Source organism: Martes martes (assembly GCF_963455335.1).
Source record: "Martes martes genome assembly, chromosome: 11".
Taxonomy (NCBI): Eukaryota; Metazoa; Chordata; class Mammalia; order Carnivora; family Mustelidae; genus Martes; species Martes martes.
Window position 1 is genome coordinate 23,778,105 of NC_137899.1, and position 14,075 is coordinate 23,792,179.

A 14,075-nucleotide genomic window follows, 5' to 3' on the forward strand; every position below is an offset into this window, starting at 1 on the left:
CAGTGAAATTTAATGCTGCTCAAAAGGGTACCGTGAACTAAGCGAATCCGGATTCGTACACTCACTGGTGTTGGGTTAGATGGGCCTGTTACCTTTGAGGTCTGGAAATGGCATACCAGAAGTTTGTCTTCTAGCGGGTAACCTCTTTGTCCTTCTGTGACCCAGGGAGGCACGGATGAAAGGAGTTTTATTGCGCTGGTGGCAACCTCGCCACAATGGAACAGGTCATGATCAATGGGCTTTGGACCATGTGGAGGTCGTCCTGTGAGTATCTGATAGATAGCTCCCTTGTCCATTTCGGGAAGGTTTGATATTCTTTTGCTATGGCATGCTTCTTAATTCAGTAACAACCGTTCCTGATGAGAAGCCCCCAGGAGACTTTGGTCTTCGCCCTTTCCACAACTGCTATTTGTAGCTTGAGTCAACCTGAAGTAGGAAAGTCCCGAAACAATTTAATATGCCTTAGAAAACTTCAATAAGCAAAAGACGTATCTGCAGATTCAACCATATTAGTGAAATTGGGTGACACAAAAGTCTCGAGATAAATGGGAAACAATGTCCTTGTCACATCTGGGTTGCCTTATAAAATGGCATGATATCCTGAACAGAGAAGGGGTCTATTTCTAGCTAAGGCTCCCAGTTACAAACACCTGTCTGAGCCACAGATGCCCAAGGCATTCTTCCGTGAAATGCCACAGTTGCCACCAGAGCGAGGAATTTGTGGTTTCAGAGTCCCCCTGACCAACCCCTGCACCAAGCATGTGGAGGGTGTTCCCCTGTGGTTTCTCCTGTACGATAAAGTTGGCACCGCTCTCACCTAGCCGGGTTGACTGTTCCGCAGAGAGATGACTTGCTTTTTCTCTAACAATCTAGTTCCTGTAGAACTGGAATGCTTATGTCTCGACGGGTTCGGACTGATGGCTCCAAGTGGTTGGCAAGGAGAGGCGAATCTTCTCGGTAGATAGGTTCAAATGTTCATTCTGTTTACCAAACCGAAAATGAAATCAGTCCTTTGGCTGGTTTCAGTCATTTTGAAAGCAAACTTAAATGATCGATTGGTAGGCAAACTACCAGATTTGTTTTCTTTCAATCATAGCCATGAGCTGAATTTTCCAGTCTTGAGTTAGCCCTCGTCTTAGTTTTCACTGAGGCACCTGCTTGCATGGCATCCATATCAACCCCCAAATCCAAAAACAACCTGGTCCCCACACAAGCCCCCACTGTGCGCTCTGCTGCTTTGGACAACTTGCTGGGCTCTGCCTCCACAAGACAAAGTTGAAGTTTAAAATAAAAGTCCATACTCATTTGGATCTTTATGAGGCTGAGTTTTACTGAGACAATGACTTCCTCAGAATACATGCTTCCAGGAGAATACCTGGGCTCTAAAATGAATACATCTCTACATATGGTAAGGCCAGAAATGTGTCCAAATAGACCCAAAAACCAGCCCCAGAGCCTTTCTGCCCTAACTCCTCACCCTTCAGAGCAGCACTTCTCAGTCTGATCCAACACCAGAATCACTTGGGAGCTTGGGGAAGGAAGCATCCCCGAAGATGATTTAAACTGATCCGCAGTGGGACCTGAGCATCAGTCTTTGTTATAAAAGCACCTCGGGTGATTCTAATAAACTGGTTGAGAATCGGAGTTAGAGTCAATAAACACTTTCTGTCTTCCAAGTCTCTTGCCAAGTCAGTTTACATTAATGGGGCTTCCTGTGCCTGACAAAGCATTACCAACTCCTATGGAAACTTCAAAACCTGACAGTCCTCAAGAGAAGGCAGCTAATACACCCTGGGGTAGGCATAGCATGGGTGCGAGTAGATAGTTCTTCTGCCACCCAGCCAAGCAATTTCAGTCGTCAGTTTCAGATTTCAGAGGCTTATCATCACCGTCATACCCTTCCTTAGAGTTAAAGAGCAAGTGGGCTCAGCTGTGCATATATCTTGCCCTCGTATGAAACAACTCCTTTGCAACTTTGAAGCAGAACTCTGTTCTTTGTTCCCTGTTCAGGAATACCTGGTGTTGGTATTAATTTTTAGAAGCAGCCGCCAGCATCATGATATTACTGAAAGAATCAAGTTCAGATTCTCGGGAATCTATTCTATCAATCATACCTATTGTTTCCCATATTTTTCTGGAGAAATAATCTGTATTTGTAAAGACTTCACTTTCAATCCATCTCCAGACTTTTAGTACTTCCAAGAATCTATCACTTAAACCAGGCACCTTTCTGCTGTTACTCTGCCCGATTCTCTCAGACTTTCAGGACACTGAAACATTTTGAGTGAGGAAAGAGCATCGCCACACATGAATACTTTCAGTGAATAATAGCTTCACACATATCACCATGTAATTTTATTTTTATATAATACACATGTAATTTTAGAAGCAAATACTATCTCTTTAATGACATTTTAAAAACTTGTTAAAATTAAAGGAGTCACTTGGTTTTCTTTCTCTTTTTCTTTCTTTCTTTTTTTTTTTTTTGGAGAAAAATACCAATACAGAGAAATTATATTTTCAGAACTATCTTTGCAGTATTTTGTTCTTGTCTTAGGATTTAACATTTCTCCATATACCACTGTACCCTTTCAAAGTACTTCTTTTCAGAAGAGTCAAAACTTTTAAGGCATTTACTAATTAATATGCTGTTGAAGCTCTATAGAATAATTACTTCAAGTTATTCTTTGATGAGCTTAAAATAAAAAAGAAAGGTCCGGAAAATTCAGAAAAATAAAACACAATAGTTTTCCAGAGTGTCTTTCAACCAAATGAGGCACAAAGAAACTATCCAAGGTTCATTTCATGATTCACAAATATTACCAATTATAATTTTGCTACAGTGGATGTATATTTAGAAATAGAATACGCCCATATATCCCTAATAATTCAAAATATCCTCAAATCCACTATGCTTTTATATGGTAACATTTAGTTACATAAACTAGAATGGCTAACTCCTCAAGTGTGGATGGGAGAGGAGACTGGGATACAAATCAAAAGAGATACAAGCCCTCTCCTAACAGATTACCACAAAGAGGGCTGCTAATATGTTTTTGCAACTAATGGTTGGAAAACCATTACATTTTTAGGATATGTTTTCTTTTCTGAGTGCAGACTGGCCTTAATCTAGCTTTATTACCATAGTTTTGCTTCTGTGCATGTGCACTAAGGACACATGCTAAAAATCCCTAGAAAGAAAAATTGTGGTCACGCATGGTATCTTGAGTTTAACCTCACTACTGCCCATAGTAACAAAGAAGAGAAAAGAGTTTGATGAGAACAAATTCAGCACTTTTGAATATATTTCAAGGTTTAGGAATGCATCCAAAATTGACAACATACATAATAAATGTGTAATCTAACGGTTTAATTCTAACATGCTCCATATGCAAGGATTTGTATTTCATAAATATGGATGTACGGAGTGACAGGCCCCACACCATGGAGATAAAAAGCACCATTTAGCATTTAACAAGCAAAGTTAGTTTATGCTTTATGCTTGTCTGAGAGTGAAATCTTTTCATTTTCATGATGTTTTTCAATAAAACCTGCCCACGAAAAGCACTTCGTGACGATTGGCCCCCACTATTCTGGCATAAAACAGATGGACTGAATTGACAGAGGAGTTTCTTCCAGCCTCACTAGCTTACCAAAAAGCCTTATTCTGTAAAGTCTGAACAATGTAGTCTAACACAGTCACTGACAATCATGTCAGAAACCTAATTTCTCTGAATTCACTTGCTAGTATAGAACATTTTTCAGTAAATGTTTGTGAACACACTTGGGCAGACCCCTCACAAGATCCATGCTGGTGGGGTTCTTCTTAGGATAAAAGAAAATTATTGGTTTTAATCTTTTCTGTTGGGCACTCATCCTTCTATCCTAAGAATCTCCCTCACCCAACTATGCATTTCATTCACACATCACATTTTTTTGTGTACGTGTTTTAAGTCACAACCTGTCATGTGTATAATGAAGTGGGCCAATTTTTGCATGTGTACCTTGAAAGCAAATTGCTCAGTAAAGAGCCTTTGTGAATTGATTTACTAAGAATTGAATTTTTACCACATTACTGGGAATGAAAACCAGTGTGTTGCTAACTATGGTCTTAAATGCATCTATCAGATTTTAATAATATGAATACCATCATGACCATCCCCTCATGCTATTCATTATCAAAATACTGTCATTTTTGGCACAAATGATTTCTAGAAATGAGCAGAGTACATTTGTTGCAAAGCATATTTATCCTTTATTAATTTGACTGTGTTATCTGATATAGAGGACTTCTGCATTTTTTTAAAGCCCATTCCTTAATATATTCAGAAATAAGGATTTTCTAAAATGTGAATAATTGAAAAAAACAGATAGCAAAATTAATGTCAGTTATTAACTGCTGCTTTCATATTTATGCTTTATATGCAACATTTATGCCAAATGTAGTACTAAGCTACATGTACCTTGACATATGGTTATGAGCAAATATTGCATGTTGCATTACATTAAAAAGTTAAATATATGTATATATTAGGTATCGAAGAATAAGAATTAACTTCTTTAATTTTTATTTTCAAAAGAGATGAAAAATCCTATATTGCATCTAAACCTGATCAGACTTTTATGACTAATCACAGTGCTGCATGCATTGAAAGGCATTTTTTAACTTGTGTTATATTTCATTATTTGCTGTCATTGGTTTTCCACTAGAGTAAGGTAAGTCCTCTTACTAATTCTGGGTAACCGTAGACTAATAGTTTCATCAGTGTTACCTACGTTAACAGAAGTGTTGTCGAAGACCTTTGCAATTAAAAAGATATAGTGTGAAAACAAAGTTATATATGATACTGAGATATACTGGGACATTTGAAACCTATATCAAGTTAACTCAGGGTTCAGCAACCTTGTGGCAATTCTCTAATGTACATGCAAATACTGGGCACAGCAGCGTAGACAGAGTGCTAATCAGCCTTGCTTCATTGGGTGACAAATTTGACTCTATGCCTGGGACTGTATTAGGTGCTTTTGAAGTGCTCATAGTTTATAAGCTTGTTGTGAAGGGAAATTAAAACTAGAAATCTGTGCCAAAGACCTAGGGGCTCTGATTAAATGTACAGTTTTTCAAAAGATCGATTGTGCTGGAGATGCATGAGGGTAACTTGACTTTTTAATTCTATTCTAAATAAGTGAATTGGCAGAAAGTAGTGGACTTTAAAATATTTGTGAGTCCCAGATCCTATCCTTAGGTAAGGTTTGCCCTCTTTAATATATAGTTGCATTTGTCCTCTAATGGAAATACTTTTAGACTTAGGAAAGAAGTTAAAACGATTTTCATTTATTAATCATCCGCATTTTATGCTAAAAGTTTCCATTTAGTCCTTACAACTCCCTGAGGTACACGTTACCAGATATTCTCTTTCCCACTGAGCAGAGAAAATAAACTTGAAATCTTCAACATTTGTGAGATAACATGAGCCTACACTTATTTCTGTGAAGCCTTCCTGAAAATGCACGGTCTTGAAAACGAAATATCGAGCATCCTCTGTGCAGGGGAGTTTCATTATTAGTTTGAACGGCAGCTCCTCATCTGACCCTCACCAATCTTTCTTTGGAAGATGTGACAGTCCCCTGAATTCTTACTTCTGCATTCATCTGAGGTGTTATTTATTGCATCATATGTTTTGGTAATAAGTAAATTAATTACATATCAGTAAAAATACCTACACTTCTATGAGCTCAAATTACTTCCACCAGGTCTCTATCTTTCCCATTTCCATTAGAATCCATTCAAAATCAACTGGATTTTTTTCATAATAATTAATGACCTAAGATAGTGGCTTGGTGAGTAACAGTTCAGAAGAGCACAGTCATTCTTGAAAATTCTTGCAATATCCGCATTTCCCATGCAGAAAAAAAGAAGTATCTTATATTTCCATATCATCTAAGTCCCTAAACTCACTCAGCAATAATGGACGTTTAAGTTAGCATTTCCAAGATGCCACTGGTGTTCATTCTCCCTTCTTTCAAGGACTAACAATAGGAGAATTTAAAAGTGGACCGAGTTCTATGCACAGCCAGAGCAAGTCGACAGGTCAAGGAGTATAATTGATATGCCTTGGGATAAACATTACCTACTTCATTGGACTTACAATAAAAAGTTACTTTCCCCTGTAATTGCGCTGGAAAAACAAATCTTAATTCCATCACACCTGTTACTAGTTTGGTTATATAAGGTTTTCTATAACTCTATATCTACATGCATCAGGGACAAAAACAGGCTCCACAAAAAAAAATAAATAAGTAAACATGAGCTATTTCAGCTTGTTTAAGATTGCCCAGTCCTGTAAGTTAGACATTGTAGAAGCCACAATTCCTGTTTAATGACCACATCAGTTTATTAAATGGCCTAAGAGGCGGACAGCAGTTTGGTATAGTTTCCCACAGTGCTTGATTTTAAAAACCTTATCAACTGGAGAAACCTGCTGCTTTAGATTCCGACCTAACAGACTCCAGAAATACTTATATTTTACATATGAAAGTACTAGTTAGTTTCAAAAATGCTTTGAAAATGTGGCCATTTTTAATGTGACTAGAGAAACATGAGGCATCTATAGCAAACACACTTGTGCATCAGCATTCTCAGGGATCCAAAGATATGCTGCTGATATTTAAATGTATTCAAAATTAAAGGATATCCAATGAATCAAAATGCCTTCTAAATGAGACATAAGCATCCATGCTGGACTGTCAAGGTATTAAAGATCTGTAACCCGTTAATATTTATTTTCTTATATATAATGATGGAGGATAATGAGTCAATCGTTCTATTAGAGATGTTGATTTAAAACCATTAAACACACACATCACTTTTTGTTAAAAATTGAATGTTCCTTTGTTCCCATGTACTGAGGTCACTTTCATGTCAATTTAGGTTGCATTGGGATAACTAAATATCTTGAGTGTTGTGAGTTTTTTTCTATGTAAACTATTTTAACTTTTAAATTCTCTTTGAGTACCTTATATCTTTAAACGTGTATTCAACAGAATAATTTTCATTGCTTTAACCTTGCAATTATTCTTTATAGTTAAAGATTAATGATTTACAACAGGAGTCCAATCAGTAAGTCACCAAAAGTTCAACAGACATGCCTTGACCACCCACGGGTGAAGCAGGAGGCTCAGTTCTATGGTGTGGGGGTGGGGGGAGTGCGGAACAGGCCACTCCCCCAAAAGAACACAGTTGATCTCCAGCCAAAGCAGAAGAAGAGCACTATGAGGGTTGAAGGTTGGGGGGAAATCCCTTCAGCGAGTAACACATAAAAGGTGATACTTGGGGAAAAAATGTAGAAATTTAAGAAGTGATGTAAGGGGTTGGAAAAGGTTCTGGGTGAGTTTGAATAAGGGGTCTGTATGGGAATGTAGTAGAAGAAAGGACTTGACAAACAGTAGAAGTAAGGACTCGACAAACAGAATAAGATGAAATCCTAGAGGACTTGAAGTAGGACTTGAAGTATCTGGCTAAGTTGGCTTAGATGTGGCTCCATGGACAAAAGGACTTTGAGTGGCTTGTTACCAAGGTAAAGCCAGCATTTGAGGGAAAGTTCACTGAGACTGGTGTGCCAAATGCGCCCTATGGATGTGGGAAGACACGCACACACGTGCATACCATTGTGTGTTTGGTGATACATTCTCAGGATCTCATGGTTTCTTTTCAGCAGTGTTTTTTTCCATAAGGAGAGAAAATGAGGAGGCTAGTTTAGGGGGCCACCATAATAATGCAGGAAAGGGCTACAAAGTGACCCACCATGCTGGGAGGAAGATGGCTAGGGCCAGTCCCAGCATTTTGTGATGAAAGAGGTAACAAGATTCTTTCTCCTAACACTTGATTCCTTCAAGACTAATTAGTTCAAGACTAAAAGGTCATTGCTCTTCTTTTGTACCCAGGCAGCAATTAGTACTTACAGCTGATGGTAAATAGTGGATAAATTCATTTCATCTTCAACTATGAGATTAAAACCAGTGACTTTGTTGATACATGTAACACTGTCATATCAGGGGAGAAAGGATGGGGAGTAAAGCAACTGAAGATAAATCTTCTAGCTGCCATTCTATAGTTCCCAGCATCTTTTTTTTTTTTTTTTAAGACTTTATTTATTTATTTGACAGACACAGCGAGAGAGGGAACACAAGCAGGGAGAGGGGCAGAGGGAGAAACAGGTTTCCTGCAGAGCAGGGAGCCCGATGTGGGCCTCGATCTCAGGCCCCTGGGATCATGCCCTGAACTGAAGGCAGAAGCCTAATGACTGAGCTACCCAGGTGCCCCAATTCCTAGTATCTTTTTAAAAGATTTTACTTATTTGTTTGAGAGAGACAGTGAACAAGAGAGAGAGAGCACAAGCCGGGGAAGAGACTGAGGGAGGGAGAAGCAGGCTCCCTGCTGAGCAGGGAGCCAGATGCGGGGCTCCATCCCAGGACCCTGGGATCATGACCTGAGCCTAAGGCAGATGCTTAACTAACTGAGCCACTCAGGTGTCCTGTTTCTTGCACTTTGATAAAATAGAAAACTAGAGTAGAATGTTATTAGCACTTCATTTTATTTTATAAAATATATCACTGTGAGTCTGTCTTTTTATCAGGTTTTCAGTAGAGACGCTGTTGCTTTTTGATTAAGCATATCTGATGACATTCACTTTATGTGAATTATGTCATTTTTTATGTCATTTTCCTTTGAGACATTTTATTATAAATTTTCTAATGCTCAAACTATAGAACGCTCATTTTAAAGGTTTTTGTATATTACAAATGTTAGTATAATATGCTTAAATATAATACCTAGTATAATATACTAGATAAAACAGTACCATTTGACACCTTGCCTAATATATTGATCATTAGTAACCCAGAATATGCTGTTTAGTGCAAAAATCACCCATTGCCTCCTTTTTATCCTCTTTATCCTAACTCACATTCATGTCATATTGACCTTCACAGTGGAATCACAGCACATGACATCATCCCACTCCAGAAGTATTTTATGTTTCCAGGAAATTAAGGAGAAAACTCTGTGTCCGGGCAGCACTGAAGAGACTCAGTGAATTTGAAAAATATTGATAGGCTCACATTTCAAAACCACATTTTAATGCCACATAGAGATATGCTGTCACTCAAGCCCTTGTGTGAAAGGAGTGGGATTCTTTTCAGTGATGTCGATATGATCCTTTGTTAAGTGTATTTTCCATACCAAAACTTTTAATGGCTTTCTCTACCAATATTGTGCAGTTTCTGACAGACTCTGAAAATCCATTTTCAGTATTTTTATCAGCTTCACGTATAGTATGTACGCATACATGTATGTATGTATGTGGAGGAAATATATACACACATGCACAATCATACAGTCAATTACGCTTTCTTAGTATATTACGACCTTTTTTCCAATGGAGTGTCTTTTTCGTAAGACTATGTTTCTAGACCCCAAAGGCTTACTGTTTGTTGACGGCCGTGAGAAAAACTTACTTTATTTTGCACCTGAGTCTGATGAAATAAGAAGGTCAAGCTGATTCAGCTAACAACTTAGTTTTTGCTTTTTAAGCTTTGAATGAGAAAGTTTGCTGAAGTTATGTTTCCTACTTGTTAAAGATGTGTCTAAATAAGGTGATGGGTACAGCACCCACTTCCTCTCAAATGAAATCCGTCCAAGTGTTCAGAAAAAGGTCAAGAATAAAATTCAAAAAGCCCAAACAATTTCAGTCCACTTTCACTGTGAATCAAGATAAGTTACCCCCCCACACCCCGATTTGGAGCTCACTAATGAAAAGAAGGGGATTTCTTCAAAGCCAAAGGCAGTGAATACAGGTGTCAACCTTTAGTTATCCTGTCCTGGGGTAGCACTGCCAGCATGACCTATTAACAATGACAATTTTCAGACAAATAGCAGGGTAACTTAGAACATAGACTAGATTGTGCTTTCCATGGTGGGACTTACATGCTCTTTCTCCTTTGCCTCCCTGCCTCTCTCCTTTCCGGTTTGAACAGCACTCGCAAACAAAATTACATGATGAATTTTTCACGACAACATGGGCTCAGGCACTTCTACAACAGAAGACGAAGGTCACTTAGACGATACCCATGAAGAATCAAAACATTTATTTTTCCTTCCGACATGTGATGTGTTGCTTCCTGTTCTTTTAAATCACGCACCGCATCTGATATCAGGAAAATTCTTGTGAAGGACTTGCTGACTAACTGAAAGCCCTTCTCACGACCGAGTGTACACCACTTTCCCACACTGTGAACTAATGACAAGTGACTTATTTTCTCATAAGTAAATGTCTTCATGTTGCTGTGTCCGTGAAAATTGTGATCTGTTGTAATATCAGTTACAGTGGCAGTATTAAAAATAAGAGATAGTTTAACAGAAAAAAAAGTTTAAGCACAAAAATTTAAGAGATTTTTATGTTTAAAATGGCGTTTAGTACAGAATTTAACATTCTTGGTCACAAAGCTATTTAAGTGGACTGTATTTCAGCTCTGTATCATGTTTTCTATGATTAAATTATCATCGTTTGTTCCTTTATGTATTCTCTTCTACAGTATAACACATTGACACTGTATTTACTTGTTACGTTGCAATATTTTGCTGCTGAATTTCGGGCTACTTATATTCTGCAGAAAATTCGTTGAGATACCTACTCAAGAAGATAGTTGTAAAGATATTGTATCTCCTTTAATCTACTCCTTAAAATGTATGTTGGTTTAGCGTTGTTTTGTGGATAAGAAAAAATGCTTGACCTTGAAATATTTTCTACTTAAAAATTGTGGATGAAAACCCTATTTCCCACAAAGTTCCCAGCTCCTTGTCTAAAGGTTCTTTTAAAGTGTTCTGTGGCTGATTTACTAACAGTAACTGCCATTTCGTGTCTGTGGTAACAGAGTGATTTGTAAAACAGTGGATGTTTTCATTGTGTTCTCTTCGTGGATTGTTTTTCCTGCGGGTCATACGCATACCTTCTGATGAAGCTGTACCAACACCAGCAACATTATAATGGCCCTGTAAGCCCTGAACTCTCTATTAACCTAGCTGAAAGGTTGTCCTCTAGGGTGAGCCAAGCTAAAAGCCCATGCTTAAATAAAAATTATGTCCATAAGCCACCTGAGGCTCATTTGTCTTTATTCATTTTTTTTATTTAATTAAATTTTGTGTAGGATTTGTAAGCCGGATCAGTTTTGGAAAGAACAGTATCTCATATATTTTCTGGGGGTTTGTTTCATCATTGTTAGTAACTATTAGGAAGCTACACTTTCAACTGAGCTGTGTTTCTCTTATTCAGCTTTTCCTATTAATCATCCTCATCACACCAAGAACAGCCAACAGAGAATTCTGAAAATTATTGAATTTCCGAGAATTTTGTTAGCTGCTAACATAATGCCTGACTCATAATAAGCACTCGCACATTCATTCAGCAAATGTTTGTTGATTGCTTGCTATGTGACAGGCACTGTGTTGTGTGTTGACAATAAAAATGGTAATTGAGGCGTTTTTCCTGCTTCTAATGCCTACACAATAAAAAGTATGTGGGTAGTGTGGAATGTATTGATTTCTCAGGGGATCAAAAAAAATCTGGGTAACAGTGTAATAGATGGCAGTAGTATATCTCACTGAACAGGGAAATGATGAAGGATGATCCCTCTGAGAAGTCTAGCTAAACTATATTTTGAGCCTGGTATCAAATCCATTGTGAATCATTGCTTTGGAGATACAAGACCTTCTTTTCTCTGCCTAATTTAACATATGATATTTTTTATAATTAAATGCAGTATTTGGCCCAAGAATGTTTATAACTATTGTATCTTAGTTGTTGATTCTTGTTTCTTGTTTCACAAATTGTTTGCTGCTCGTTCACCATTTGATGGCATATTTGGTTCATTTTCTCATTGGTAGAAGGGGTTGAATTTTTCCCAAGTCTTGTGTGTGTGCCATAGACCTACCAGGTGGGGCAAGATATTTTATAGTGCTCCCATCCACCTGTCTTCCCACCATCAGAAGAGGGCTGACCTCCCTACCAGTCCATCTCCTCAAAGTTTTAATAGTGTAAGTGGGGACTTACATGTAATTGGCTTATTTAATTTGAAACATTGTTAAGTAGGGCTTCAAGTATTGTTGGTTGAACAGACTTACCTTTCTAAATAAATAAAGGAAACAGGGTTTAGTAATAGCAGAGATTAAAAAATATTTGCATGGCCAAGTTTCCATGATTTCTACACAGTTATCTCTTATTCACTGTACATTTTAATGTAAATTATACTCAATATCTGATCTTAAATATAACCAATATCACATATATTTTACCCTTTATCTAAGAAAGAGCATATATATGTTACTTGGGAAATTCCCCAAATCGAGGTTGTCACTCTTGTCCTTATGTTTCAAGGTTAAAAAACAATATAGGGGATCACTAAAATATGTGCCCATTCATTTTAATGTTTGTCAATTGAAATTTTTTGGCAGCATTTTGTATTGACTTTCTGTACCTTTATCTTTTTGATATTGCCATACTTGGCAATTGCCACTTTTAACACTAAATAATATTCTTTTTTCCTATCTAATTTTTATACAAAGATGTATGCTATTTACTGAGATGGGTATTCAGGATGCATTTCAAGTAAAATTTGTTTTTCATATAGGCTTATTGGGCATATGGTGTCTAGATATTTAGTGCATTCATGTGCATTTATTTATGAAGGGTGTTGGGTTTTTCGCATGTGCTTAAAATGCTTGCATCTCACATTATATAAATATTATTCTATATTTTGCTTTAGTTTATTTATATTCCAACAATTTATTCTGGAATTTACTTTGTTATATGTTGTGAGGAATGACCCTAACTAATTTTTTCCCAAATAGTTAATAAATTATCCCAGAACTAAAATAAATAAAACAACACTTATGGGGGAAAATGTTAAATCCAGAGGTTTCAGCAATGGCAAATTTTCATAATACTTTGACACCACTAATGCTGAGCCTAAATACACCTACAGTGAGTGAATTGATAATCTGTTGAGAGGAGATACACCCCTTGAAGGACAGGACCTTTTTAAATGCTTAAGTGTGACAGAAGTAACTTTTATTTTGGAAGATCCTTCATACAAGAGCCCACTTCACTCTTTTTGTTTATGCCTTCATATCCCATTAAGGGATACCACGTGCCAAGCACTGGGCAAGGCACCAGGGATGCACTGGCAAACAATGGGAGACACAGTCTTCCCTAAGGAAGTTCACAGTTTAGTGGAGAAGGAAGATATTCACCAATAATCACACAAACTTATAACTGTGGCAGTGCCTCATGTAGCAATAAACATTCTTTTGGGGGGCACCTGGGTGGCTCAATGGGTTAAAGCCTCTGCCTTCGGCTCAGGTCATGATCTCAGGGTCCTGGGATCAAGTCACGCATTGGGCTCTCTGCTGGGCGGAGAGCCTGCTTCCCCCTCTGTCTCTCTGCCTGCCTCTCTGCCTACTTGTGATCTCCGTCTGTCAAATAAACAAATAAAATCTTTTAAAAAAAAAAAAACATTCTTTTGGTAAGCTTCTATTAAATATGTACTACCAGGGGCGCCTGGGTGGCTCGGTGGTTTAAAGCCTCTGCCTTCGGCTCAGGTCATGATCTCGGGGTCCTGGGATCGAGCCCCGCATCGGGCTCTCTGCTCGGTGGGGAGCCTGCTTCCTCCTCTCTCCCTCTCTGCTGCCTCTCTGCCTACTTGTGATCTCTGTCTGTCAAATAAATAAATAAAATCTTTAAAAAAAAAAAAAATATGTACTACCATACTAAGATATATTTGGGGGGAGGGGCGCCTGGGCGGCTCAGTGGGTTGAGGCCTCTGCCTTCGGCTCGGGTCATGATCCCAGGGTCCTGGGATCGAGCCCCACATCGGGCTCTCTGCTCAGCAGGGAGCCTGCTTCCTCCTCTCTCTCTCTCTGCCTGCCTCTCTGCCTACTTGTGACCTCTGTCTGTCAAGTAAATAAATAAAATCTTAAAAAAAAAAAAAAAGATATATTTGGGGGGATACCACAATGAATG

General features: G+C 38.1%; 1 protein-coding gene across 1 annotated transcript in view; it reads left to right on the plus strand.

Annotated features, from left to right (window-relative positions):
• RELN (reelin) overlaps positions 1-11,150 on the plus strand; it is a gene marked incomplete at its 5' end in the record, with an annotated part of 495,436 nt that extends 484,286 nt beyond the window's left edge. The window contains 2 exons of the mRNA XM_080818970.1: positions 166-264; positions 10,036-11,150. Of these exons, the coding sequence (XP_080675096.1) occupies positions 166-264; positions 10,036-10,132 (196 nt within the window). The 3' untranslated portion in view covers positions 10,133-11,150. The remainder of the gene's footprint in view (positions 1-165; positions 265-10,035) is intronic.
• Positions 11,151-14,075: the final 2,925 nt, after the last annotated feature.